This window comes from Numenius arquata, chromosome 25 (assembly GCF_964106895.1).
Source record: "Numenius arquata chromosome 25, bNumArq3.hap1.1, whole genome shotgun sequence".
In the NCBI taxonomy this organism is placed as follows: Eukaryota; Metazoa; Chordata; class Aves; order Charadriiformes; family Scolopacidae; genus Numenius; species Numenius arquata.
This window is the reverse complement of record NC_133600.1, coordinates 5,267,477-5,295,233: the sequence shown is the minus strand read 5'-3', so window position 1 is coordinate 5,295,233 and position 27,757 is coordinate 5,267,477. Positions and strand designations below refer to the sequence as shown.

The 27,757-nt window shown below is 66.8% G+C and overlaps 3 protein-coding genes across 4 annotated transcripts; 1 reads left to right on the top strand and 2 right to left on the bottom strand.

Annotated features, from left to right (window-relative positions):
• The first annotated feature begins 752 nt into the window (after positions 1-752).
• On the top strand, positions 753-6,937 carry OCLN (occludin). The gene is made up of 7 exons (XM_074163825.1): positions 753-1,484; positions 2,687-2,845; positions 5,145-5,308; positions 5,409-5,603; positions 5,701-5,872; positions 6,534-6,575; positions 6,735-6,937. The coding sequence occupies exons 1-7, from the start codon at positions 786-788 to the stop codon at positions 6,834-6,836; spliced, it is 1,533 nt and encodes a 510-aa protein (XP_074019926.1). The 5' UTR covers positions 753-785; the 3' UTR covers positions 6,837-6,937.
• A 2,644-nt stretch (positions 6,938-9,581) lies between these two features.
• NR2F6 (nuclear receptor subfamily 2 group F member 6) lies at positions 9,582-19,112 on the bottom strand. 2 transcript variants are annotated; one of them, XM_074163693.1, is made up of 5 exons: positions 19,028-19,112; positions 16,278-16,530; positions 12,734-12,828; positions 10,322-10,846; positions 9,582-9,856 (listed from the first exon to the last, which is right to left on the bottom strand). In XM_074163693.1, exons 2-5 carry the CDS (start codon positions 16,526-16,528, stop codon positions 9,582-9,584), a joined length of 1,146 nt encoding a protein of 381 aa, XP_074019794.1. In that variant the 5' UTR covers positions 16,529-16,530; positions 19,028-19,112. The 2 variants fall into 2 exon arrangements, with proteins under 2 accessions (XP_074019794.1, XP_074019793.1); XM_074163692.1 differs by lacking the exon at positions 19,028-19,112 and having other exon boundaries at positions 16,278-16,528.
• A 3,149-nt stretch (positions 19,113-22,261) lies between these two features.
• Positions 22,262-27,406, bottom strand: USHBP1 (USH1 protein network component harmonin binding protein 1). Its single transcript, XM_074164031.1, has 14 exons — positions 27,375-27,406; positions 27,003-27,230; positions 26,848-26,930; positions 26,609-26,736; positions 26,291-26,512; positions 25,868-26,175; positions 25,603-25,743; positions 25,421-25,503; positions 24,581-24,716; positions 24,226-24,469; positions 23,843-24,034; positions 23,665-23,756; positions 23,470-23,540; positions 22,262-22,701 (listed from the first exon to the last, which is right to left on the bottom strand). Exons 1-14 carry the CDS (start codon positions 27,404-27,406, stop codon positions 22,262-22,264), a joined length of 2,400 nt encoding a protein of 799 aa, XP_074020132.1.
• Positions 27,407-27,757: the final 351 nt, after the last annotated feature.

The following is a 27,757-nucleotide window of genomic DNA, read 5'->3' as shown; positions in this document are numbered from 1 at the left end:
CCGATCCTGCCCGCTGAGCCCCAGCACCACCGGGAACGGGCGGCCGGGTTGGGTTTCCCACAAGGGTTCAGGTTTCCCACTGCGGCTGGGGGGGCTCTTCACATCGTGTGTGGGGGTGTCTCCGGGCTGGGGGTGTCTCTGCATCGGTTTTATTTTTTTTTTTTTAAAAACCCAAATTTTTGAAAAACAATTTGCAACTTTTCACTGGGGTTTGCTAATGTGCCCCGTGTTGTTGTTGTTATTATTATTATTATTATTTTTCTAATCCAGCCGGATCTGCTTACGGAGGAACCCTCGGGGTTAGCGCTAGCCTCGGGTAAGAGGTTTTCTGTTTTAATTAGAATTTAAACAATCCAATTCATTCAGGCGGTGGCTGGCGGCCGCGGTCGGGGGGCCGGGGGCCGGGGGGGGGTTGGCAGGGGCCGGCGTTGGCGGGGCCTCACGCGTGGGGCAGAGCTGGGCTGTGACCTGGCAGCTTTTACTGGGAGATGCTCGTGAGTCACTTCTCCTCCCCTGTGCCTCAGTTTCCCCATGAGCGGCGCTGACTCCGGTGGCGTGGTGTCAGGCACGGGCGGGCGGTTGTTGACGGTGCCGTTGGGCTGGTGACGGGGAGCGGGGCGGGGGGCAAAGTCCCCGCCGGAGCGTGCAGAGACGTGGAAACCCGGCGGTGCCGCCTCGCACAGCCCCGGTGCCGGCACCTCCCGGTGCGCCGCCACCTCCGACGGCTCCGTCCTTCTCCCCGCCAGGCTCTCCATCGCCGCCCACCCGCGCCGGACCCCACCGCCATGTTCAGCAAGAAGTCCTACGATGGCCCCCCCACGGGCTACGGGCCCCCCACGGGCTATGGCCCCCCCACGGGTGATTACGGCTACGACTACGACGCCCGCTCCCCCCCACCGGGCTCCTACTACATCGAGGACGTGCCGCAGCACTTCTACAAGTGGACCTCGCCTCCCGGCGTGGTGAGGATCCTGGAGGTCATCATCATCCTCCTCTGCATCGCCATCTTCGCCTGCGTGGCCTCCACCCTGGCCTGGGAGTACGGCTACGGCTACGGGGGGCTTTACGGCAACGGTCTGGGGGGCTTCTACGGCTCCGGCTACTACGGCAGTGGGTTGAACTACGGCTACGGTTACGGGAGCTACTACGGGGGGGTCACCAACCCGCGGGCGGCCAACGGCTTCATGATCGCCATGGCCGTGCTCTGCTTCCTGACCCAGCTGGGGCTCTTCGTGGCCAGCATCAGCAAATCCAGCAGCTCCCGCTCCCGGCGCTTCTACCTGGTGGTCATCGTGGTCTGCGCCGTGCTGGCCTTCGTCATGCTCATCGCCTCCATCGTCTACATCGTGGGGGTCAACCCCCAGGCGCAGATGAGCGGCAGCTACTACTACAACCCCTTGCTGACCATGTGCAGCCAGGTGTACAGCGGCAGCACCTACTTGAACCAGTACCTCTACCACTACTGCACCGTGGACCCCCAGGAGGTGAGGGCGCACCCCAGCTCCGGCCAGACCCCCCACCTCCCCCTCTTTTGGGGCCAAACCCTCTTTAAAAGTGATGCTGAGCCAGGGCAGCAAGGGATGGAGAGCATTGGTGACCCGTTTCCTGCCCTTGGGACGGGTCCTCAGCCAGACAGGGCTTTTCCCTCTCTATTTGACGCTTTTGGGGATACCAGTGGCCATTCCGTGGCTGCGGAGGGTGGGGGGGGGGGTGCTGCTGGTGCCGGATCCCAGCCTGGCTCTTTGCCGGGAGAAACCGGAGCTGTGGGAGGAACCGAGCGGAGCCGCCTGCCCATGCCGGGGAGTTTCAGGGAGGGGATGAGCTGTTGTCCCCGACACGGACCCGGTATCTGGTACTTTGGTCTCCTTGGTCATAAAAGTGCTTGAGCAAGGTTGCGGCAGGGGCGGGCTGTGCTCGGGGCTGGGATGGGCGCAGGGTTGGGGTGCCAGCTGGGTGCCAGCTCCCCCCCCGAGCACCCACGATGCTGCCGGCTCGGCTGGGGACCCTCAAGGGGTCAGTGGGGCATCGGGAACCTTCAAAATAAGGTCCCTGGTTCCCGGTTTCGGCTGGGGCCGGCGGGGATCATGCCTGGCACATGGGCTGGGACTGGCGCTGCCGGTTCCCATCCGGCCGGGCTGGCCGTGCCGCATTCCTGCGCCCTGAGCGGGGGGAGCCGCGTCGCCCGCGCCGCTCCTGCTCCACGAAAAGGCCAAGCGTGTCCTAATCCGTCCTCGCCCGGCCCCGATTTCTGTGTGGCCGCGGGGATCTGGCTCGTGGGGAGCCACCTGGGCTGCACGTTGTGGGAGGTGGCCCGTGGCCGAGCCAGGGGTTGGGGTGCTGCCGGAGGGTGCCACCTTCCTGCTGCTCTCCGAGCCCCAAACTCGTCCTGTCCCCGTGGGAAAATCACCCCCCGCCGTCACTTGAACTGGCCCCAAAAGCTCTCGAACCCCTGATGGGCTGCCTGGGCATGGGGGGGGTCCTGCTGCTCTCCCCCCAGCGTTGGGGGATAATTATTATTGGGATTATATTATTGGGATAGTATTATTGGGATAATTTGGGGATGAGGGGAGCAATTCCTGCTCAGCCCAGGGAGGTGCAGGGTACCTGGACCCCCAGGATGGGGTCTGCGCAGCCCTGTGGGACCCCCATCCTGAGACACCCCCCCCTCCTTTCTCCATCCCTCTAGGCCGTGGCCATCGTCTGCGGGTTCCTCATCGTCATCCTCCTCTGCCTCATCTGCTTCTTCGCTCACAAGACGCGGAGCAAGATCTGGAAATACGGGAAACCCAACATCTACTGGGACAAGGTGCCGGTGGTCCAGGAGGGTCCCAACGTGGAGGAGTGGGTGAGTGGGGGGGGCCGGTGGGTACCTGGGGCTGGGGGGGTTGTGTGTGTTTCTTCCCCTGCCTCCCCCCGTGCCCCCTCCCTGTCTGCCCTTCATCAGTGGGGCTGAACCGGGGTCGGGATGTGCCGGGGTGAGCACAGGGGCTGCGTGGGGACCCCGGCGCTGCTCCCGGCACCGGGGCTGTGCCAAACCCAGCCGGGGCTTTGTGCCACGAGCCTCTTTTTGCCCGGTTTATGCCACCCCCGGTGCCTGGTCCTGGCGTGTTTGTACCCTGCAGCAGCTCCCGGGGGTGCGGTGTTATCGCCGCCGGTGCCACGCTGTGCCCGGCAGTCGCCGGGTCCCTCCCCGTCACCCCGTTTTAGGGGCTGTGGCTTTTCCCAGCCGGTCCCATTCCCCAAGGGGCCGGGCTGGGCGAACCGGTCTCAAAAACTCCCTGAAAGACAAACAGGGTGGGATCTGATGGGCCGGGCGCCAGGAGCGCAACGCCGAGGCTCCGGGTCCTCTCCCCTTCGCTTGCCCCGCGCCCGGGGACGCTGGCCACGGGACGTTGCCCGTCGACACCGCGTGGTTTCGGTCTGGGCAATGATTAACTCGGCTCCGTGGGGCCGTGCCACCCCGCTGCTGGGGGGCGCAGCAACCAAACTGGCACCATTCGGGCTTCGAAGGAGCCTGTGTCCCTTGGTGGGGGGTGCTGGGGAGAACCCCCACCTGCGGCTCGGCCCTCGTGGCCCCCCGGGAGATGGTGGTCCCAGCCTGGCCCCGCTGCGTGGCAGGACATGCCCCGTCCTGTCCTCGCTCTGCAGGTCCCCGAGCCGGTGTCTCCGTGGGAGCCGGTGCCTGGGGAGGGTGTGGGAATTCTGCTGCATCCCGTGGGGATGGAATCCACCCCTGCCCCATGGTTCTTGGGGTGCTGCCGAGCCCCCACCGATCAGGGGCTGCCCAGGCCCCCCCTGGGAATGTGGACAGTAGGCAGCAATGGGCTGCGGCATGGGCAGGGGCTGCATCCCTGTCCCCATCCTTGTCCCCGTCCCTGTGAGACCGGGGTGCCCCGGGGGTGCTCAGGCACTGGGCCCCCCACCGGAGCCTGGATTGGGGATGTTTATCACCTTTTTCCATGCAAACCCAGTTGCTCTCCAGCCCCAGAAAGCTCGGCTCCACTCCGTCCCCGTGTCCCCACGCCTTCCTCTGTGTCTAGGTCTAATATTTATTTTTCATTTTGCAGAAATACCTTTGTTCTGGTTTATTTATTTTTGGTAAAGGTCCCTCCCTTGTGAAGCATTTCCTGGCCCGCTGGGGGGCCGGGCGGGCTGGGGGGCAGGACCCCACGCTCCCAGGCTGCCCCTCACCCTCACCTACCTCTTTGGAGGGGGGGGGGGAATCCCTGCTCTGCTGGGTGCCACCGTCCCAGCAAGGTGGGGGCACCCACGGGTGACACACCCCCACTGGGTGGGGAGGAACCGGGGTGTAAAACCCTCCCTGCACATCTCGTTCCCTGTTTATGGTCGGGTCCGAGATAAAGGGGTGACCTTCGAGCGGGCGTGAGCCACCGGGCGCCGCTGCCGCCATCCCGCTGCGGCACACGGGGACGTGGCTGTCCCCACGCTGGTGGCCGTCACACCTGGTGGCCCCGGCAGGCAGAGCAGCCCCCAATTAACGATGTCTTCGTTAGTGGAGGGGGGGGTGGGTGGGGGGAAGCTGTGGAGGAAGTGGCTTTCCCGGCTGGAGCTCGCAGCTGACGTCCCCAGGGGCCACCATCCCAGGCAGGGACCGGCTTCCGGCACAAACAACCCACAAAGAGCAGGAAGGAAGGGGGAGGGAGGGACGGATGGACGGAGGGACGTCTGTCCCCCCAGCCCCACGTCCTCCTTGAGGAGCCCTGGCTGTGCCAGAGCAGCAGCGGGGGTCCGGGGCAGAGGGGGGGGATACTGGACGGGACGAGCGTACAGCCCCCAGCAAAGCCTGGGGGGTGTCACCCTGGGGGTGCAGAGCGGGGTGCCAGGACCCCCCTGACCCGTGTGTCCGTCTGTGCTGGTCTGATGGGAACCCCCCTTCTCCCCAAACGCTGCTCTGCCCACCCGTGGGGGCTCCCCCATCCCTGGCGCCCCCCGCTGCTCTCCATAACCTCACTGCAGCCCTGCCTGTCCCCATCCCCTGCTGGGACCCCAGGAAGGTTTGCTGCGGTTGCCTTGGGGTTTCTCCGGCCCTGTGGGTCCCCAGGGCCATGGGCTGTGCCCCACTCGAGGGGGGGCGAGTGTCCCCACCGTCCCGGCACACGGCTGAGCGTCTCTTCCCTCTCCAGGTGAAGAACGTGGCGGACGGGGCCAGCGTGCAGGACGAGACGGCCACGCTCGCCTACTCGGAGAAGCCCACGAGCCCCATCACCGCGCCCCCCTACAGCCCACCCTCCTACAGCTACCCCCCCCAGAACGGCTACTACCCCCCCGGGACCTACAGCAGCCGGGGGTGAGTGGCCGGGCAGGGGGGTGGAAGCGCTCGGAGAGGGGACCCTGGGCATCCGTCCCACCCCACGCCGAGCTGGCTGATGTCGCCATGTCCCTTGCAGTGACCAGCCGGACCGGGGGGCCAGCCTCAGCCCCAGCCTGGCAGAGGAGAAGGTGCGGGATCAGCCCACCAAACCCCCCGCCCGCCGCGGCCGCCGGCGCCGGCGCAACCCCGAGCTGGACGAGTCGCAGTACGAGACCGACTACACCACGGCCGTGGAGTCCGGCGACGAGCGGGACCAGGACCAGTGGGCCAGGTGAGGGGGACACCCCCGAGAGCACACACACACACACACACCCCCCCCAGCACCCAAAACTGCTCCTCCGGGGTCTGACCCTGCCCCTCTCCCGCAGCCTGTACCCCCCCATCGCCTCGGACGGCACCCGCCAGAAGTACAAGCAGGAGTTTGACACGGACCTGAAGCGCTACAAGCAGCTCTGCGCCGAGATGGACGGCGTCAACGACCGCCTCAACCAGCTCAGCAAACAGCTCGACAGCATCTCCGAGGACAGTCCCCAGTACCAGGTCAGGGCTCGCCGGGGGCTGCAGGGACCCTGTGGGGCCACCGGGACGCTGTGGGGCATCAAGGGATGGATGCAGTGGAGTATTGAGATGCCGTGGGGCATCAGGGATGGGTGCTGTGGGGCATCAGGGATGGGTGCTGTGGGGCATCTGGGATGGATGCTGTGGGGTATTGGGATGCAGTAGGGCATCAGGAATAGATGCTGTGGGGCATCAGGGATAGGGGCTGTGGGGCATTGGGATGCTGTGGGCCATTAAGGATGAATGCTGTGGGGCATCTGGGGTGCTGTGGGGCGTCTGGGATGGATGCTGTGGGGCGTCTGGGATGGATGCTGTGGGGCATCGGGATGCAGTGGGGCATCAGGGATGGGTGCTGTGGAGTATTGGGATGCTGTGGAGCATTAGGGGTGAATGCTGTGGGGCATCAAGATGCTGTGGGGTGTCTGGAATAGGTGCTGTGGGGCGTCTGGGATGCTGCAGGGCAGTGGGATGCTGTGGGGCATCGGGGATGGGTGCTGTGGGGCATCAGGACACTACAGGGCATCAGGGATGGCTCTTGTGGGGTATTAGGGGTGCCGCAGGGTGCAGGTCCCTGTGGGACACCCCACCCTCGTGGCCCCCGGCCGGTTGTGACCCCCCCCCCCGCTGCCCGTTCCTTCGGCAGGATGTCGCAGAGGAGTACAACAGGCTGAAGGACCTGAAGCGGGTGAGTGTGTGTGTGTGTGGGGGTCTCCGTTCCCAGCTGACTAGGGCTGGGTTGGTGCGACGTAGCTTGGCTGGGGCAGGGGGGGGTGAAAACTGTCACACCCCCCCCCAGCTGCAGCCCCCTCCCCACAGCTGAGGCCGGTCCCTTGCTGCCTTTCAGAGCCCTGATTACCAGACGAAGAAGATGGAGACCAAAACCCTGCGCAACAAACTCTTCCACATCAAGCGGATGGTGAGCGACTACGACAAGGTGCGGGGGTAGCCCGTGCCCCCCACCCCCCCAACAGGACGGGCACGAGGGGTTCCCCCCTCCCTACCCACCCCCGCCAAAGACTTTGGTGCATTTTGTACCTTTGTTTGTATAAAAAAAAAAAAAAATACCCAAAACTAAGCTTCAAACCCACCCCACGATGTCGGTGCCAAGAGCGTGGGGCTGGAGGGGGCTGCTGGAATAAGACCCCCCACAGCCCCCCCTGGTGTGTCGTATCCCCCCCCCCACTGTGCCTTCCTGACCGGGCTGTGGGTCCCTTCCTGCTGCTGTAAATATGTTTGGGGAGGGGCTGCAGCCCCCCCCCCCAAACACAGGCACCAGGACTGGGGTACCAAACCATGCCCCCAGGGATGTGCTGGATGGGGCAGAGCATCCCTCAGCCGGGCACACGGTGCGGGGTGGGGGGCAGAGCCCCACACCCCCAGAAGCCCCCGGGGGCGATATTTTATAAGGAACTGGCTGAAACTGTGTAATTTTTTTTTTTTCTTCTTTTTTTTTTTTTTTTTAAATAAACTGTATCTATTGATTTTAAATCAGTGTTGGGGGGGGGTTGCATGGGAGCGGTACCCCCAGCGGGAGGGTGGCACAGGCTGGCTCTGGGGCTGTCCCCATATTCCCATCCTGGCACGGCCCCGGCGCTTCCCCGTCCCCATCGAGCTGACATCCTCGTGGTGCCACATGGATCCCGCACACCCACCCGTCCCTGGGCCGTGGGAAGTGGCTGTGGCCACCAGGGCAGCCCCCACAGCCCCCCAACACTGCCCAGACCACCCCCCACACACACATATCCCCCCAAAAGTCTGGTCCAGCCATGGGATGGGCACCGATGCTGCCCAGACACACCGGCATCCATCAGGGCAAACACAGCACCGCCCTCCCACTGGCAGGACCCCAAAATCCCACTCTAGGGAGACACACCCCCCCCCCCAAGCTCCTCACCTTGGAGGAGAACACCAAAACCCCCATCTTTCTCCCCAAAGACTGGATACAAACCTCTCTGCTGGTTTCTTCTTCCCCCGATCCGGTTCTTCCCCAGCAGACTCCAGGATTTATTCCTGAGGGACTCCTGAGTTGAAGAACATCACCCAGGACCCTTCACACACCCCCGCCCCCCCCCCTCCCCCCCAATACCCAGGATTTCCCAAACTCTTCCGATTTAAGGTGCCTTATGCAGGGGACTTAATTTTTTTGGGGAGGACCACATCTCCCACTGCTTCATCCTCCTCCCCCTTCACCCTGGGGTGGGGCTTCAGCCCCTTCCCCCCCTGCCCCCCCCCCCCCATCACAGCAGCCCCCCAGCCTTGTAAGAAACATCTTTTATTGACGTCCGTTAATTTGTTTAGTATCATTGAACAAGGATTATATTTTTCAGTGAATCAATCTAAATGACAAATTCCCCGGCTTAATCCCGCCTCCGTCTGTTTGCACGGTGGAGACCCCTGAGAAGCAGAGTCCAGGGGGGGACACCCTGTGGCCCCCCCCATCAACAAGGGAGCAGAGGGTGTCCCCCATCCCACCACAGTGGCTCTGCCCCCCCCCCCCCATATGTCCCTTCATCCAGCACAGCTCAGCCCTGGGGACAAGGACACACACACACACACCACCCCCCGGCAGTATCACCCCTTCGCAGCCAGGTTTTGGTGCCCCCCCCCCCCCCCCGCCAAAACTCTTCCTTTACCCAAAAACTGGCTTAAAAAGAAATACTGAGGCACAGGAACACAGCGAGGGTGGGCAGGGGGGTGCTGGCGCCCACCTCCCCCAGTGTGGGGATGGTGGTGTGTGCTGGATGCAGCCCCTGAGAGGGGGGGGGGTGGGGGGGAGGTGGTGTCAAAGCACCGAGTGAGGTGGGGGGACGGGCTGGGTGCTGTGCAGCCCCCCCAAAAAGGACCCTTTCGTTTGCACCCTGCGTGGTGCACGGTCCCAGTCAGCTGCCCGTGTCCCCCTGTCCCCCCCATATCCTCCCCTGTCACCCTCATCCCCTCCTGTGTCCCCCCCTTGCCCCAACAGTGGAGATGCTTCAGTGGAAAGTGGGGGGGGAGGGGGCTGGGACGAACCTGGTCCCCAAAAAGGGGCTGCTCCGAGCTCAGCGCTTCAGTCCTGGAGGCTGGATACGGGCAGGAGATAAAAGGGTTTTAAAATCACCCTTTTTCCACGATTGCCAGGACTGGGGGGAGGCAGAGGGAGGGGGTGCCGCAGCAGGACCCCCCCCAGAGGATGGCTCTACCCAGCCAGCAGCCCCCCTGCACCCCAGTCCGGCCAGTCCCACCTCCCGTTGCCTCCTGTCCGAGCCTCCTGCCATCTGAAATGCAGATTTGGAGGGGCAGCCAGAGGATGGTGTCCCCCTCCCCAGGCTCCAGCCCGGCTCCGACACGGGGGGATGATAAGGTACCAGCTCCGGGGGATGCTCCAAGGTCCCCGGGGGATGCTCCAAGGTCCCCGGGGGATGCTGGGGGGGGTCCAGGCAGCTCCGCTTCACAAGGGTACAGAAGAGTTCGGTGTCCGACAGCGGTGGCACAGCCAGTACCTTGGGGTTTAGGAGGACAACGCCGTGACCCCGCTGCTTTTGGGGGGGGGGAGCTGCAGCGGACGGATGAGCTCCGAGACAGCTACGGGGCTGGGGGCCGGCACAGTTCGGGGCTCCCCAGGGATGGCACCATCTCAGGGCGCTGAAGGGAATCCGGGTCCAGCTGCTGGGGGGTCCCCAGAGTGTCCCCAGGCGGGGAGAGGCTCCGTCCCCTACTGCCCCGTCCCGTAGGGCCAGTTGAAGGTGCTCCCAGACAGCAGCATGTCCCTGATTAGTGTTTCGATGGGCGTCTTCCCCACCAGCCTCATGAAGAAGAGCTGGGAGATGAGGGCGGCCGGCACGGCCCGGAGGGCCGGTAGCCGCAGCAGGAGGCGGCCGAAGCGCTGGGGCTGCGAGGGGTACTGCGACCGCACGTACTCGGTGAGGGCCACCTGCGCCTTCTCCTGCAAGCTCTCCACGTGCGCCGGGTCCGAGAGGCCGCAGGCATCTGTGGGAAGGATGGGATGGAGAGGAGTCAGTGGTTGGACCGCCCCCCACCCCGACACCTCCAGTGAGCCCCCCCACCCCTCTCCACTGTGGCCACGCTGCTGCTCGTCCCTGCTGGGAAGGACCGGGCACCTCTGCAGCATGAGATAAGCACGGAGGGACCGAGGGATGGGGCTCCCCAAGATCCCCCCCTGATGCACAGGGCGGGTATTTGTGTTCCTGCAGGTCTCATTCCCATCATCCTGGGAAGCTCAACCCTGTGCCCACATGGAGAAGGTGGGATGCTGCAAACCATGGTGGAGAGCACCAGGGCACGAGGACCCTCTGCCACCCTCCTGAGAACCACAGGACGCTCTCTGGACCCCAAAACCCGAGGGAAACAGGGGGCAGATGCTCCCGGGGAGGGGGGGGTCACAGCTCCATGAGACCGGGATGCGGACGCAGCCCGGTGGCAGCACCGACCTACCCGGCGTGAAGAGGGCGATGGCTTTGAGGCAGCTGTACTCGGCCGAGTCCACCTGGAGCCGGTTGAGCTTCTCCACCTGATCCTGGAAGATGCGGATCTGGTCCATGAAGGAGACGACGCGGTCGGCCGACATGGGGGAGGCGTGGAAGCCGGCAGCGGCCAGCAGCGGGGCCATGTGCAGCGGCAGGGCCGACTGCGCCGCGTTGAGGACGAAGAGCTCGCTCCAGCTGAGCCGGAGCAGGGCGACTTGGTCGGAGACGGGCAACTCGGGGAAAAAAGGGATGTTCCGGGCCCATTCCACCGTGCTGAAGAGGAGGCGGGCGGCCAGCTCGCAGATGTTGTCGATGCCCATGACGCTGCCCTGCTGGGCGTACTGGGAGCCGTAGCGGGCGGCGGGGTAGGGCTCAGCCCGCAGCAGTTGGGAGATGAGCTCCGAGACCGGCTGCCCGTTGAAGTATTCCCCGCTGGGCATGGTGTTGGGGCTGGTGCTGGAGTGGGTGGGGGGGATCCGGCCCCGCTGCACGGCTGTGGGGAGGGAAGGAGAGAAGGTGTCCGCATCCTGCTGCGTCCCCCATCCCGCTCCCGGGGTTCCCTCTGCCCCATGAAGGGCGAGAAAGAAGCAGGATCCTCCCTCTCCCCACCCAGCATCATCCCCCATCCCACTCCCAGGGGGCACAAGGGGTTCCCTCTGCCCCACACAGGGCAAGGAAGGACGGGGATGTTCCCTCTCCTCTTCCCCACTCAGCATTAGCCCCCATCCTGCTCCCGGGGGGCACATGAGGTTCCCTCTGCCCCATGGAGGGCGAGGAAGGACAGGGATGCTCCCTATCCCCAACCCAGCATCATCCCCCATCCACTCCTGGAGGGCATGAGGGGTTCTCTCTGCCCCATGGAGGGCAAGAAAGGAGGGGGATGCTCCCCCTCCTCACCCAGCATCATCCTCCATCCCACTCCCGGGGTTCCCTCCACCCCACGCAGGGCGAGGAAGGACAGGGATGCTCCCTATTCCCAACCCAGCATCATCCCCCATCCACTCCCGGGGGACACGAGGGGTTCTCTCTGCCCCATGGAGGGCGAGGAAGGACGGGGATGCTTCCTCTCCCCCCCTCCCCAGCATCCCAGCATCCCTGGCAGGGCCGGATCCTGCCACCCCAAGGAACAATGGGTGGCTTTGAGGTGCTCGGGGACAGGGAGGTGGTGCGTGTCACCCGCTGTGCCCGCCGGCGAGAGCTGCACTAATAATCCATTTAGCATCCCGGTGATTCACCAGCAGCTCCAGGGCCACCGGCGCCGTGGCTTGGCCATGGCCTCCGACCGGCAGCCGGGCTGGGACAGCATCCGTGCCACCTCCTCCTCTGCAAGGGATGCAGCACCGGACCTCCGGCCATGCCGTGTGTCCCACTGGCACCATGTCCCCCCCCACGAAAACCCACCCCGGCACCGGGGGCAACCGCTACCCAAGGTCATCGCATGGCGGCAATCATTTATTTGCAAATAAAACATCCATCTTGGAAGCGTCGTTAACCCTGGGGCGCTCCCCCTCCTAATTGCATTCAGAGGGAGAGCCATTTTTCAGCTCCCCCCCCTCTCCCACCCCCCCCCCGCCCCCCCCATCCCATTAGCGCCCACTATTTGCTCAGTCCCTAGTAATTAATTTATGGGCTGTTCATGAGCCACTTAAATGAGAGCTCTAAATCATGCTAAGTGGCAATAATGCCATCCCGACTCCTCTGGAAAGGAGGGAATTACTGTCCTGCTTCCAGTATCCTTCCCCCAACCCCCCCCGCCCCCCCATTTTGCTCCTCACGTTAATGCCACCCGTGGCCGAGCATCCCCGCCACCGCGGCAGAGCCCACGCCGAGCCCCGACACCTCCATCCCCGCGAGGAGATGGGAGATTTGGGGCTAAACCCTTCCCCCCTTTTGCAACAGCCTGGGAAAAATTTGGGGTTCATGCCCCCCCCTCCCTCCCCCAGGGTGATGGGGAGCAAAGAGAGCACCCCGGGGGGATTTACAGGGCTCCGGAGCCCATCCCGGCCGACTTCCTCCACCGTTCCGGGGCCACCGGGGCTGTCCCCTGCTCCAGGTGTGTCACCTTATCAGCTCAAGGCCCCGGCTTTTCCAAACAAACACCACCTGCGCTGCCGGCACCGAGGGCGATTCAAGGGGGGGGGACACGGGACGGGACGGGGGGTGGCAAACGGGGCGGGGGGGTTGATGCCAAAAGAGTTCTGGGAGAATCAGGAGAGTGTCCGGCTGCAGCGGGAGCAGAGCGGGCACCGGGAGCCCTCGGGAACCTGCCGGTGCCGGTGGTGGGGGTTCACCGGGAACCCGTGGGAACTGTCCCCACGGTGGGGGTCACCGGAACCTGTCCCCCCCACCCCCGTCCCCGTCCCCACGGCGTTGCCGTTACCTTCCTTCCTCATGCCCACACGGAAGCACTTCTTGAGGCGGCAGTACTGGCATTGGTTGCGGTGATGCTGGTCGATCTGGCAGTCGCGGTTGGACCTGCAGGACCAGGGGGCAGATGAGGAGCGACACGATGCCACCGGGGAGGGGGGGGGGGGGGGTTGGTTGTCCCTGCACCCCACCCAGCCTCTCCGCCACCCCCCAAAAAAGCCCTTCGCCTCCGAGCGCGGCCCCCTCCGGCTGTGCCACGCCGGCCCCGGGCGTGCAGACTGGATGCTATGGAAACAGAGCGATTTCCCACCGCAGGGGCTGCCCGTTCCCGTTGCTGGCGATGCCCAGGGCTGTAGAAAAGCCGGAGAGATCCCCGGGGACAGGAGGCTGCCAGGCTGCCACCCGCGGGGACACACAGGGACGGGTGCCGGGGAGCGATGCCCCGTGTCCCGGCATGTTAGAGCAGGAGGGGGGATGGTGGGGGGGGGGGGGAAGCAACAGAGCAGCCCCCGGCCTCCCAGCCAGACGTGTGAGGAATTCCAACTATTTCCTACGAGGCCGGGGCTGCCCCACGCGTCCCCCCATGGCAGTGGCACGGCCCCACGCTCCGGTGGCACGCTCCGTGCTCGTGTCCCCAGCCCCAGCGTGGGGTCTCCGCCAGCCAGGGGGGGATGCTTTGCCCCCCCCCAGCAGCCTCGGAGCCTGCAAGGGGGTCATGCCCACCCCCTGGCTCACGGGTCCTGCCCTGGGCAAGGAGCTGCGGGCACTGGGTAGCCCTCCATCATGTGGCCACCACCAAAGCCACCGAGAGATGTTCCCAAATGGCTTCGTCAGCATCCAACCCCCCCTCAGCCCCGATTCCCATGGGACACATGCACAGCCAAGGGACACAGCGGGGTACAGGTGACACCGGTCACGCGCATCCCATCTGGTGGATGTGGCAGGAAACGGGGAGAAAAGGGGGATTATCAGCAAAAGAGGGATAAATGAAGGCGTGTGAAGCAGCGGGAAGGGCCGGGGCACGGCAGCGTCCGGCAGCAGCTCGGCTCTGCCTGGGAATCCCGACACGAATCTCCTCATCCCTAACACGACTCCAGAGGCGAGACAGGTGGGGATTCCCGCCGCGCTCAAACCGGAATTAATTCGCCCCGAACATCACCACTGCGCTTAGCACATTTTAAAACGTGTTGCTGATATTAAAAAAAAAAAAAAAAAAAAAGAAAAAAAGAAGAAAGTTATTCCAGCGGAGAAGTGATAGCTAATCAAAACGTCACATTACATCTTCATCAGCCGCCCGCGCCGCCGCGGCGGGGACAAAGCTCCCCGGCCCCGCCACCGGCCTGGCTGACCCTCACCGTGGCCTCGGGGCACCAAGAAAAGCCCCCCTCCACACCCCCACACCCCCCCCCCAAAAAAATCATCTCGGCTCCCGCCAGCGGCTCATAGCAAGTTTCCCAACTGATGGGCTGCAGGGACCTGGGAAACTGTGAGAATACAAAAGGCGTACACTGTGCTAATTATGTAATTAGAACGTGTAATTATTTAGTGCAAGAACTAAACTGAATCCAACTCACTTTTAATATTCAAATTAGAGCAATCTTGGCTTGATGCTGCTTTTGACTCCTTGAACAAAGCAGATGCCAGGGCTGCCGGGGGTGCATTGTTCCCGGCCCCTCCAACACTTACTCCCTACTTGGCAAACCAACAATTTTCTGTTGCACCGACTCAATTCCCAGCACAATAAGCAGGGGGGTGGGGTGGGGTGTAAAAAATAACCAAAACACCTGAAGTAGGTGCCCAGATACCAGTGACAAGCACAGGAGAAAATCTTGGATGCTCCGTAGCCCGGGAGAAGCCCCTCCATCACCCCCCACACCTGAGCGGCATCTGGGACGCAGAGTCCGTCCCTCTCCCGGGGAGCCCCGATTTGGCCTTTCCTTTGTTCTGGAGAAACTGGAATTTCTCAAAAGCCATATGTTTTCTTCCCCCCCCCACCCCCCCCATCTTCCAATCATTAATCTCGAGCAGCCGAGTCCGCTGCTCCGGTGGGGAAACTGAGGCAGGGTGATGCAGGGGCTGCCCCCCAGGGCAGGCGATGGGGAAGGGACGAGGGGCAGCGGGTACCGAACCCTGCCCCACGCCGGCAGCGCCGGGGCCCCGCTCCATGGCCACCAGCGGCTGGGCTGACGTCAGCCAGGACCCGGCAACGCCGGTGCCGGGAGCTGCCGGGAGAGGAGAGATGCTGCGCACGGGGGAGGATGAATCTAGGCCGCCCAAACGAGAGCAAGGCGGCTCGGAGACGGCTCCCGCCGCAGCGGCGGCGATGCCCCTTCCCTTCCCGAAGCCACCTCTCAGCCCCACGAGACCCAGCTCCAGGCAGCCGACACTCCCACCCCCAACCTCAGATGGGGAGAAAGCGGGGTGCGGAGCTGGGGTGCCCCGTTCCCAGCCCGGCTGCGGGGTGCCCACGGCCGGGATGCGGGTGCCGTCCTCACCGCTTTAGGAAACGCTGCTGGAAGCGCCCGCACGTGGATCCAGCCCCTCTATACATCCCATATCCCTCCCTGGGAGCAGCCCGTAGCCGGGGTCCCCACGCCTGCCAGCTGGCCCCATGCTCCTTTCCAGCCCAAGAGAAACTCCAGAGTTATTTCCCGGCTCCAAACTTCGCAGGGGGTCGTATCCTGGTCCCGCTGGTGGGCCCGGATGGGCGGCAGCGCTGGGGTTCCCCGGCATCGCCCCGGCTCGGTGCCCGCAGCACGCCGGGCTGTTGACACCTCCGGTTAAAATTATACCGGCTGCCGCACTGGTGCTTTCTCCGGGCAGAGCGGCCGTGACCGGAGTGACTCACAGCCACGACGCGTTTTCAGGCATTAGCCCGGAACGGCAATTAATGCCGGAGCAGCGCCGGGCGATGACGAGGACCCGGACACCGGCTGTGCCCCACGGCCCAGGGGATGAGGCAGCCAGGGCATCCATCCCTGTGGGGCTGGGGATGCGCCGGGCAGAGGGGCTGCAGGGCACGGAGGGACCCCGATGGTGCTGCACCGGGGGACCCCATTAGTGCTGCACCGGGGCCAGCGTGCGGCCACGGCAGGGCCAGCGCGGAGCTGCACGGGGGCCGCTGCAGAGCCAGGCCGGGGACCCGCACTGGGGGGCCACCAAGAACCTGTACTAACCTGTACTGGGGGCCACCAGGAACCTGTACTGGGGGCCACCAAGGAGCTTCACAGGGGCCACTGCAGAGCCAGGCTGGGGACCCGCACTGGGGGGCCACCAAGAACCTGTACTAACCTGTACTAACCTGTACTGGGGGCCACCAGGGAGCTTCACAGGGGCCACTGCAGAGCCAGGCTGAGGACCTGCACTGGGGGGCCACCAGGAACCTGTACTGGGGGCCACCAGGAGCCGCACCGGGGGCCACTGGAGTGCCTGAAGCGGGGACCACCGGGATGCCAAACCGGGGGCCAGCACCGGGGGTCACCCTTAGAGCTGCAACCGTGCCAAGGCTCTGCCACCCCCGGTACCCCACCGAGCCCCCCCCCGCCCCGGGCCCTTACCTGCAGGTGTAGCTGAGGTTCCTGCGGATGCTGCGCTTGAAGAAGCTCTTGCAGCCCTCGCAGGTGAAGACCCCGTAGTGTTTCCCGCTGGACTTGTCCCCGCACACCACGCAGTCCACCGGCGCCCCGGCCCGCTCCTCCTCGCCGTGCTCCGCGTCGCTGCCGCCGCCCGCCGGGGACACCGCCTCCTCCCCGCCGCCGCCGCCGCCGCCGCCGTTGGGCTCGCCCCAGCCGCCGGCCACCATGGCCATGGCTCCGCGGCCCCCGGGGCTCAGCGCCGGCCCCGCCGCCGCATGGAGCGGTGCGCGGCGACCGGCGCCTCCCGGAACGAGTTGAGCAAGTTTTTTTTGGGTTTTTTGTTTTTTTTTTTTTTTTAGGGGGGGGGTGAGGGGGTGGGGGTGGCGGCCGCTTTAGGATTTTTTATAGGGTTTGGGTTTTTTTTTTTTTTTTTTTTTTGTTGGGGGGGGCTTAAAGTCTTTTTGGTTTTCTCCCCTCACACCCCCCCCACCCCCCCGCTCACCGCCCTTTCCCCCCCCCCTCCTCCCACCTCCCGCCCCCACCACCCCCCCCCCCCCGGTTACCGGGGGGGCCCCGCGGAAACTTTGCGGCGGCGGGAGCGGGGCGCGGCGGGGCGCATCCCCCCGCGGGGCGCGGCGGCTCCGGGCGCGGCGGCGGCGGCGGCGGCGGCCCCGGGGCTCGGCCGCATGCGGGGGCCGCCGCTGCCCGCCCCCGGTGGCTCCTCCGCTCCGCGGCACCGGCAGGGAAGGAGGAGGAGGCGAAGGAGGAGGACGATGATGATGATGATGAGGAGGAGGAGGCGGCGCTGCCCCGGCCCGCCCTCGCCCCTACGGGCCCCGCCGCCGCCGCCGCTGCATGCAGCCCGGTCCGGGTCCGGCGGGACCCGCTCCGCCGAGCCCCGGGGCTCTCCCCGCCTCCCGCGAAAGAGCAAAGTTCAGCCGCTGCCGCGGTGGCCGCCCTGGATGCTCCTCCCCGTCCTCCTCCCCTTCCGCTCGCCGCCCGCCGGGTCCTGCCCCGGCCCCGGCCCCGCCGCCGCCGCCGCACCGGGCCGCCCCCCGCCCCCGCCGGGCCGGGGATGGGATGCGATGGAGGGGGGGGGGGGGGGGGGGCGGGAGACGACACACACGACACCGGGCAGGGCAGCCCCACCGCACCGCACCGCACAGCAGCGGGGGGTGGGCGGCTCCGTGGTACCGGTTGTGGTACCGCCGGTGCGGGGACGGGGACGGGCAGGGCGATGCCGTGGAGCGGAGCGGGGCGGGGGGGTGGGGGGTGTCGTTGGCCAGCGGAGGTGGCTGGAGGTGGCCCCCCACGTCCACCCGATGGTTTTTTTTTTGGGGGGGGGGACCAGAGCCCTTCGGTGGCCCCGCGGCTTCACCGGGAGCGGGGTACAGGGCCACGCCACGGGCTGCGGTTATGGCTGCGGTCCTTGTCGTGTCCCCCCCCCCCTCCGATAAGTGACCTCTGGGCTGTAGGATGTGGCAACGGGCAGATGCACCGCTGGGGTGGTGGTCCCCTTGGGGACGGGGACCGAGCCCCGCTCTGCAGCCCTGCGGTGTGGCGTGACGCCGTGCGGGGCTGCGGGGGGCCCACGGGCCATGGCGAGGGGCGGGGGGAGGATGGCAAGCGATCCCCCCAACGCCTGGCCCGTGGCCAAGCTGCCGGCATCGGGAATCCCTTCCTCTCGCCGACAGCCCCAGCGGGATCTTTAATTACTGCAAGCGGCACGAGGCCGCGGCTCCCCGTCTCGTGTGGGGCACGAGGGCCGGGGGGCTGTGCCACCTCCCGGGGTCCCTCGGGTGCCACCGCTCCCCCCGAAGGGGTTGGACGGGGCCGGCGAGTGGCTGCCGGCGGCCCCCCCGTGAAATCCGTTTGCAATGTGGTTAATCAAGTCGGACTCGTAAGGGCTCGTCGGCCGGCCCCGGGAGAAGGGACAGGCTGGGGGTGCCAGCTGGGGGTGCGCGGCGCCTGCCTGCTGCCGCCCTGTTAATCGTTAACGAAGAAATAAACTCTGCGGGAAGGTGCTTGACCCGGGAGCAGCCCCGCGGCATCGCCCTGCCTTCGCCTTTCACCCCGGGGACCAAACTCTCCTCCCGGCCGTGCCGCGGCGGCCCCGGTGTCTCCCGGCAGCACGCCTTTCACCTTGACTTCGGGGGCAAAGTCCGGCGGGCAGGGCACGGAGACGGGGCGCGGGCAGGCTGGGTCCCCCCCCACGCACCCCTATTCCCCCCCCCCCCCCCCGGCGTGCCCTTGGGACAGGCCTGTCCCCATGGGGGACCCCAGGTGGCGGTCCCAGCTGGGGCCGGGTGACGATGGTGATGCCGAGCGGATGCCCACGCTGCGGGGATGGGCTCGGACCCAGCGCTGCCGGGACCTTCGCGGCGCCGTCGTCCTTGGCATTCCCAACCCACGCGCTGGGGCCGGGCTCTCTGCCGGGGTTAAGGCAAAGGCGAAGCAAAACGGGATGGATATAAATACCGCCCCCACCACCCCCCCGCCAAGCGAAGCACCGAGCCCGGAGCCGGGGTGCAGCGGAGGGGGATGGATTCCAGCTCCGGCCATAAATAAAACCTCCATTTCCTCCTGTCTGGAGGGATCTCTGCTCACCGGGTACCACACCGAGGTGCCCGGCGAAGGCTGATGCCGCAGGGCTACCGTGGCCAGCCGGCTGGGAAGGGGCCGAGCTTGGGTGGGGGGTGTCCCAGCCCAGGCAAGAGGGGGGTCACCCCCACCTGCAGCCGGCCCCGTTTCTCCTTTCTCTTCTGTCAGGCCGTGATTTATGGCCCTTTCCCTGCCGCTCCCCCGCCTCCTCGCCCCCTGCAAAAAATAATAATCCAGGAACAAAGGAGGAAATTGGATCTTCTCCCCCGCGCGGCTCCCGGCCCCGCGGTGGGAGCCGGGTTTGTTTTGACGTCGGTGTCCAGTTGGCGAAGGCGTTTGATCTCCGGAGGAATTCCTCCTTCCTCGCGCTGCTCCGCTGACTCCACCGCACAAAAGGGCCCCCGGGAGCCGCCGGCGCGTTTCGTGCCGCCCCGACGCCCCCGGGAAGGGTCCGACACGGCAGAGGCGCCCGCCGGGGCTCGGGGAGGTTTCCGGGCTCGGTGTGGGACCCGGCTCCGGCGTGGGGTGTCCCCCCCACTTCCCCGCAGCCTTTGGGGTGGAGGAGGATTGAGCAACCCTTGCCAAAATGTGCCGGCTGGTGGTTGTGCCACCAGAGAACTGGGTGCCAGCACCGGTGGGGAGCTCGGTGCCAGCGCCACCAGACATCTGGGTGCCACCACCACCGGAGATCTGGGTGCCATCACCGCCGGAGAGCCAGATGCCAGCACCACCAGCCCTGACTCCGTCACCAGCATCCCAGTTAGCAGCACACCGTGCTGCGGGGCAGCCATACCCATTCCCGAATCCACATGGGAGCTATGGGCAGCGCTGCTTCCTGGGGGGCTTAAATAGATACCATCTGTCTGTCTATCCGCCCCCCCAAGCTTCACCGTACCCCCATGGGGACCCGCACCCCGTTTGCCGTGGGGCTGAGGGTGCTGCATTCCTGGGGCCGGATCCTGCCAGCATGTGTGTGCCGTGGGTGACGCGGGCAAGCGTGAGCCAGTGCGGAGCCGGTGGTGGGGGGGGGCGAAGGGCCCCTCATGGCCCAGGGGGGGGGTCCCCGACCCTCCTGTGGTGGCCGTGGCAGCGCATGACCTTGCAGGGCCGAACCGCGGCACCGCGGAAGGACAAAGGGAGGCCGGGGCCGGCTCTGCCACGGCTCCTCGGGCAGGGCTGCCCCACAGCCCTGCACCCCACGGCTGCCCCACGGCTGCCCCATGGCTGCCCCAGGGCACGCACACGCAGGGAGCACCCATCACGTGTCCGTCCAGCAAACATGCCTCCGCCGAGCGCACACGCGTGTGCATGGGACACGGAACCACACGCGTGTGCACGGGCTCTTGCTCTCCCATGGCTGCCCCATGGAGTGGCAGTTTGACCCCCCCCGACGCCATGGTTTTGCCCCCCAGCCCTGCAGAGAGGCTGAGGGAGACCTGACCCCTGTTGCTCCCTGTGCCCCCGGCCCCCCCGTCCCGCCGGAGAGTGCCGCTCCCTGCCCTGCATTCCCGGGATATCAGATCCCGCGCCGCAGCCCCCACCCAGGCTGGACGCTCCCTCCCCGGGGGGGACATGAATCACACACCTTCCCTGCTCCCATCGCTCCCGGCTTCTCCCCGCTACCTTTGCCCCCGTGCCCCCACCCCAGCACAGCCTGGCCCCCACGGGACCCACACTCCCAGGAACGGGGTGCAGCCCCACACCAGGCCCTGCTACCTGAGGGTGCTGGGGGGGGTGGGGTGGGGTGTGTTTCTGCACCCCTCGGCTTCCCGGCAGCCCACACTGCTTCACAGTGGGGAAACTGAGGCAGGGAGCGGGTGGCGTCTTGGAAATCTTGAATGTGGGTGCATGTGGGGGTGAGCAGTGGGAAAATTGGGGGGGGGGGGGTGTCATGCCACCCACAGCCACCATGCCACGCCGTACCGTGCCATACTGCACCGTGCCGTGCCATGCCGTGCCATCAGCCTGGCAGGCAGGACGGTGCCAGGGCTCCCCCGGCTCCACTCCCCCAGCTCACAACACGCTCTGTCCTTGGCAGGGGCTCGGGCTGTGCCGAGGCGGGCAGAGTGGCTGGGGCTGGGAACAGGGAGCCCAAGGCCACCACAAGCCACCGGGCACGGTGGGGACACCGCAGCCCGGGGCACCCCGTGTCCCCCCCAGCTTCCCCCTGGTCTGGCCCCGGTGTCAGCGGGACATGGCAGGGGGGGACCCCTCCAGCCGGGGTGGGGGCGGTGGCGGGTCCCGCCTGCCCTCCCCCTCCTGCCGGCACCCAGGGTTGAAGCCGCCCCGGCCCTTTCATGCGGCTCTCGGTGGAGCCTGACCCCGCACAAAGCCCCCGGGGAACCCATTTGAATCTGAAAAGGGGTCTCAGCCCAGAGCCCTGACCTTCAACCTGTGGGTCAGCCCCTCCACGCCACCGCCACCGGCCCCCGGGAACCCCCCGCGAGCCAGGACGCACCGAGCCGAGCCATGGTCCCCACCGGAGCCAGGCCCAGGGGCAGCCCCCCCAGCACCGCCCCATGGCACCGCTGCTCCCCTTTCATGACGGGGCTGCTCCCCAGGAAGTTCCCCTTTGATCCAGCCCCACCGGCCGCCTCCAGGGACATGGGGCTGCCCCCCATTCGGAGGGCTCCCGGCTGGTGGAGAGGTGGTGAGGGCGGAGGGCACGGGCAGCTCGGAGGGGTGAGCTGCATCCCTGCCCTGCATCCATGCCCTGCATCCCTGCATCCTCACAGCCCTGCCTCCCTGGCTCCCTGCATCCCCGCAGCCCTGCATCCATTCCCTGCAGCCCTGCCCTGCATCCCCGCATCCCCGCAGCCCTGCCCTTCATCCCTGCATCCTCATGGCCCTGCATCCCTGCCCTGCATCCCTGCATCCTCATGGCCCTGCATCCCTGCATCCTCATGGCCCTGCATCCCTGCCCTGCATCCCTGCATCCCCGCAGCCCTGCAGCCCTCTCTCTGCCCTCTCCAGCACCACGGCTCTGGATATTGATCCACTGAGCCTTGAACTCTGCTGCAGGATCTCTCCTGGGAGCCGCAGGCCTCATTTTAGCCTATATATAGCTCCGTGCCTCAGTTTCCCTCCCACCCTGCGGCGTGTCTGAGCCCGGGGCTGCCCCACAGCCCCCACATCCTCCCTCTGGAGACCCACACTCAGCCCAGCTCCCACTACCCAAGTCCCCCATCGTGGTGGGGTTCAGGCTGTCGGATTTAGCCCCCCGCTCCCCACAGCAACCCCCCGGCACAGCCCCCCCGCCTTGCGCAGGGAGGATGCCCCTGGCGCGGGGTCACTGCTCCTCTTCCCTCCTGAATATGCATGGGGCCCCAGCCGCCACGGCCACCGCCGTCACCTTTGATCCCACGTCAGGGATAACGAAATGGCTTCATCTGTGCCGGGAGATAGCGGGGGCAGCGGGGAGGGGGTGGCCTTTGTTCCCAGCCCTGCTGGGATGAGCCGAGCTGGGGGTCCAGCTGCCTGAGCCCCCCACCCCCAGAAGCCCCCCCAAATCCAAACCACAACAGGACTGGCCAAGCCACGAGCATCAGTGGTTTATTCTCCCCGGGGGATACAGCAGGCGCCTCCCAGCATGGGGGTGACAGGGGGGGTCTTGGGGGTGACGGGGGGGTGTCCCTAGATGCAGGTCTCGTTGCCGGCCATCCCCTGCTCCAGTGTCTGTAGCCTGTGGACCAGCGCCTGTGCCCGCCGGGCGTGCTGCCTGCACAGGGCACCCGCCTGCGCCTCCAGCCGCCGCAGCTGGGCTGCCTGCTTCCGCCGGGCACCGCGGTACCCCAGGGCCAGCGCGCTGGGGTGACACGGTGTCGGCCGAGGGGACCCAGAGGACCCAGGGAACCCAGGGGACCAAGGGGACAGGAGGGACCCATGGTTTTGGGGTGTGCAGGAAGGGACTGAGCACCAGGGATGCTCTTGGGGTGAGCAGGAGGGGACTGAGCATCAGGAGTGCGCGAGATGGGACATGGTTTTGGGGTGTGCAGGAAGGGACTGTGCTTTTGGGGTCTTCTGGCAGGCATCGTGGTATGCCAGGGCCAGCACGCTGTGGGTGACATGCTCAGCACTGACCCAGGGGACCCAGGGGACCGAGGGCACAGGAGGGACCATGGTTTCGGGGTGTGCAGGAAGGGAGCAGGCTCTTGGGGTGAGCAGGAGGGGATTGAGCATCAGGGGTGTGCGGGATGGGACCACGGTTTTGGGGTGTGCAGGAAGGAACTGGGCTTTTGGGGTGTGCAAGATGGTACCCAATTTTTGGGATGTGCAAGATGGGACAGTGTTTTTGGGGTGTGTGGGAAAGGGCAATGCTTTTGGGGATGTGCAAGAAGGGACCATGGTTTTGGGATGTGCAGGAAAAAGGGACTGTTTTTGGGACATGGAGGTGGGGACCACACATTGGGGGTGTGCAGGAAGGGACCGTGGCTTTGGGGTGTGCAGGAAAGGGACTATGCACGCAGGGGAGATTTGCATCCAGGACATGCAGGACCACGGTTTTTAGGGGGTGCAGTGGGGGGACATCACACCCACTGCCCACCCTGGGGGCAAGGGGGTGCCTCCTGCCCACCTGTGAGCGTGGAAGAAGTCTGCGGTGACGGTGACACACTGCGCCTGCTGCGCGCGGCTGGTGGCACTGCTCTGCTCCAGGGACAGCACCAGGGCCTGTGACCGGGCACGCAGCTCCTCCACCCTGGGGACACCCATATGGCAGCCAGCCCGGTGCCGGCACAGCTCCCCGTGGCACCCCGGTGAGGTCTCTTACCGGGCCAGGGCACGGAGCAGCTCTTCCCCCATCCTCTCCGGGTCCGGGAGGTGCCGGGGAGCTGCCGCTCTCACCCGGCTGGTCTGGGCATCCTGCAGAAATCAGGTGTGGGTCCCATCCCTGGGAAGAGCCCCAGCCCCAGGGAGGGTCCCCATGGGGAGGTGGAGGGGATCCTTACCTCCTCGCTGCTGCTGGAGCTGTTGGGGGAGCTGGGGGGGCGGCTGAGCCCCCCATCCCGCTCCCGCTCCAGGTGCTGGAGCACCAGGCGCAGCGCAGCCTCCCGTGGCCCCTGCCCGGCCACCAGCACCTCCAGTCCCCGCTTCTCCCTCTCCACCAACTGCAGCCGCGTCTTCAGGTCGGCCATGGCCTCCTGGCAGGGCAGCGGCATCACCACCGGGTTGGGGAAACTGAGGCACGACCCTAAATCCCCCCCCAGCCCTGCTCCCTCCCACCCTCCATCACCCCCTGCCCTTCTCCTGGCCCCGCTCAAAGCCTGGACTCCACGGAGAGCCGGGGAGGGACCCAGGTGTCCGTCCCCCCCCAGACCCCCTCCCAGCTCACCTTGAGCATCGCCAAGTCCCTCAGCAGCTCCGCTTTCTCCGGCCGCTTCCAACCGGGCAGGAGAGCCCTGGCATCCCGCAGCGCCCGCTCAGCCCGGGCTTGGGCATCCTCGCTGCGGCGGGTGCCACCGCGGGGGGGTGACGGGGCATCGCGCAGGGACGCCTCCACGGCCGCCTGCTCCGCGCGCAGCCGCCGAATGTGCTCCCGCAGGGCACCCTCCTCCATCCCCCGGGGTGCCGGGGTGCTGTGGGGATGGGGATGTGGTTGGGGTGGGGGCCATGGTGCCATGGTGCCACCCCAGGGACAGCACAGCCCTGGCCTGGCATCGCACCCCCCTTTTTTCCTCCCCCAGTACCTCTGCAGCCCCGGGGAGCCACTGTCCCCGCTCTCCTCTTGGCCGTCTGGCTCCGCTCGGCCTGGGAACTGCAGCCCCTCCGTCGGTGTGGGGCTGGACCCCCATCCGTGCCCCAGGCTCTGCTCCCCTGTGGCTCCTAGGCACGGGGCAGGCAGCATTCAGGCAGACACCCCTCTCCACTGTGTGCCCACCGGGGCTGTGCTGGGGACCAGGGGCCCCCAACATCCTTCCTGCCTCCCCGTGATATTCCCCCTGCACCCATCAGCATCTCCCCAGCATCCTCCCAGCATCATCTCCTCGATATCCCCCCGCGTCCTCCCTGCATCCCCCCAACATCCTCCTGATACCCCTCCAGCATCCCTTCTGCATCCCGCAGCATCCCTCCTACATCCCCTCTGCGTCCTCCCTGCTTCCCCCAGTATCCCTTCTGCATCCCCCAGCATCCGCCCTGATAACTCCCCAGTATCCCCCCAATAACTCCCGAGTATCCCCCCAGCATCCCCCTGATAACTCCCCAATATCACCCCCAGCATCCCCCCCAATAACTCCCCAGTATCCCCCATAACTCCCCAGTATCCCCTCCAGCATCCTCCATGATAACTCCCCAGTATCCCCCCCAGCATCCACCCCAATAACTCCCCAGTATCTCCCCCACTATCCCCCCAATAGCTCCCCAGTTTCCTCAGTATCCCCCCAGCATCCCCCCAACAGCTCCCCAGTTTCCCCAGTATCCCCCCAGCATCCCCCCAACAGCTCCCCAGTTTCCCCAGTATCCCCCCAGCATCCCCCCCGATAACTCCCCAGCACCCCCACCCCGCAGCCCCCCAGGCTGGCACTCACCACCACGGGCACCATCCTCCTCCCTGCCCGCCTTCGCCCGCATCAGGTCCAGGAGGGCGGCGTAGGCCCCCCCGCAGCGCTCGCTGCAGGGAGAGGGGCTCAGCGGCGGCACCTCGGGCTGTCCCCCCACCCTCTGTGTGTGTGTGTGTCCCCCGTCCCCCCCTCCATGTCCCCGTCCCCACCTGCAGCGCAGGGCCAGGCGCAGGGCGGTGCTGCGGGACTCGTGCTGGCCCAGGACCATGCTGAGCCGCTCGGCATCGCTCTTGCAGCCCTGCAGCGCGGCCGCCAGCTCCCGGTTCACCTCCTGCAGCCTCTCCAGGAGCCTGGGCACCCCCCACCCCCCCCCCACCGTCAGCCCCACGGCGCCGTGCCTCAGTTTCCTCACCGGCGAGGGCTCGGCAGGGGCTGGGGCTGGGGGCCGTGGGGGTCGGGAGGGAAAAGACTCACCCCTGCAACTGCTGCAGCCTCTCCTCCTGCTCCTGGCCGCCCCCCTCCGAGGGTTGGGGGGAGAGGGGGCTGTGGGGCTGAGCACCGTGGGGCTGAGCGCCATCGACGCACTGGGGCAAATCCTGCGGAGAGGACAGGCAGAGCCCGGCACCGGGGCAGGATCCCATCCCCCGACCCCCCCAGCCCCACAGCCCACCCAGCCCCACACTCACCTGGGGCAGCCAGGGCTCCCCCTGCCCCGTGGGGGTGTCGCTGCCGGAGCCCCCCGGCTCCTCCAGCTTGGACAGAGCATCCCGCAGGTCCCGCACCTGCACCGAGCACCGGGCTTGAGCCCCAGGGGCCGCTCCGGTGGCACCCCAGGGGGTGACCAGGGCAGTGCCCAGTGCCCCCCCCCCCCGCCCTCACCGTGTCCCCATCACCCACCTTCTGCTGCAGCCGGTCGCGCTCCCCCCGCAGCGCCCGCAGCGAGGCCGTGGCCCGGCTCAGCTCCTCGTCCCGGCGTCCCAGGGCCGCCCGCAGCGCCGCGTTCCTCGCTGCCGCCATCGCCGCCTCCTCCGCCGGCAGCCCCTTGCCCGCTCCCTCCTCCGGACCCCCACGCCTCCCCCTCCCAGCACAGCCCGGTGCCCGGTCCAGCTCCTCCAGGCTCTGGGGATAGATACGGGGATGGGCAACCAATGGGCCATCTGGGCAACCGGTGCCCATCCCCTTGGCATCTGGGCTGGCCGTGCCGGCGTGGCTCACCTTGGCCGCCCGTGCCCACTCCTCGCCGGGCATGGGTTGTGCCGGTACCCGCCGGTGCCGGGAGAAGACGGCGCGTTCCAGCGAGCTCACGGCGTGCTGCAGGTCGGCAAAGAGGTCGGGGCCGTGGGCTGGGGAGAGGGAGCGTGGCCGGGGTCAGGACCCCGTATCCGGCAGCGAGAGGCCGGCACGGCACGGCACGGCACGGCACGGCACGGCACGGCACGGTACGGTACACCCACCTTCCATACCGGTGTCGAGGTGCCGGGGCTGTGGGATGGCAGCGGGGAGGCTGGAGGTGCCCTCCCAGCCCTCCTCATCCTCCCTGTGGGGCGGCGAAGGCCAGAGATGGAGGTGGCCGGGCGGTGGTAGCCCCGTGGCCACCATGTGCCGGTACCTGCCGGTGCGGCGCTGCAGCTGCTCAGCTCGTCGGTGCAGCCGGGCCACCGTGGCCAGCAGCCCGGCGATGCGCTCCTCGTAGCGCAGGATGCCTTCAGCTTCCCCCGCCATGTCCTCATCATCATCCTCATCCTCATCTTCATCCTTCTCCTCGTCCTCATCCTCCTCCTCGCCCAGCGGGGGCTGCGGGGGCTGCGGGAAGCAGGGGTGTCTGCCCGTCCCGGCCCTGGCTGGCACCGGGGGATGGAGGGGCTGACCCCCACGGGGATTTGGCGGGATGGGGAGGGATAAGTTTTGGCCACCAGCCCAGTGGCCACAGTGCCTTGCCCCGAGGCTGGGCAGGCCCTGGCACTGCCGTGCCATCGCGTACCCGACCCCGGCACCGGGACCAGGGATGCCCATGGCCGGGGGATGCCCGGGGTGGGGGGTGCGGGGGGGCACAAGGAGGCCACCAGCCATGTGGGTCCAACCGCCAGCAGCCCCCCATCCCTCGGGACACCCCACTTGCCTTCTCCATCCCGGCCGCCGCCTCCTGCCCGCCAAGCCCCACGCCAGCCGGTGCCCGTCCCCCGGGGCTGCTCCCGGTGCCACGGCCGGGGGGGGTCCCGGCACGTCCCGGCCGCGCCGCCCGCCCCAGTCCTGGGCCTTTCCCTCTCCTTGTTCCTGCCGAGATTTCCTCTTCCTCGGCCGCCCCGGCGCAGCCTCCCGCCCTTAACCGTTGCGCTGCCCCGTGCCCGACCCGATGGTGCAGCC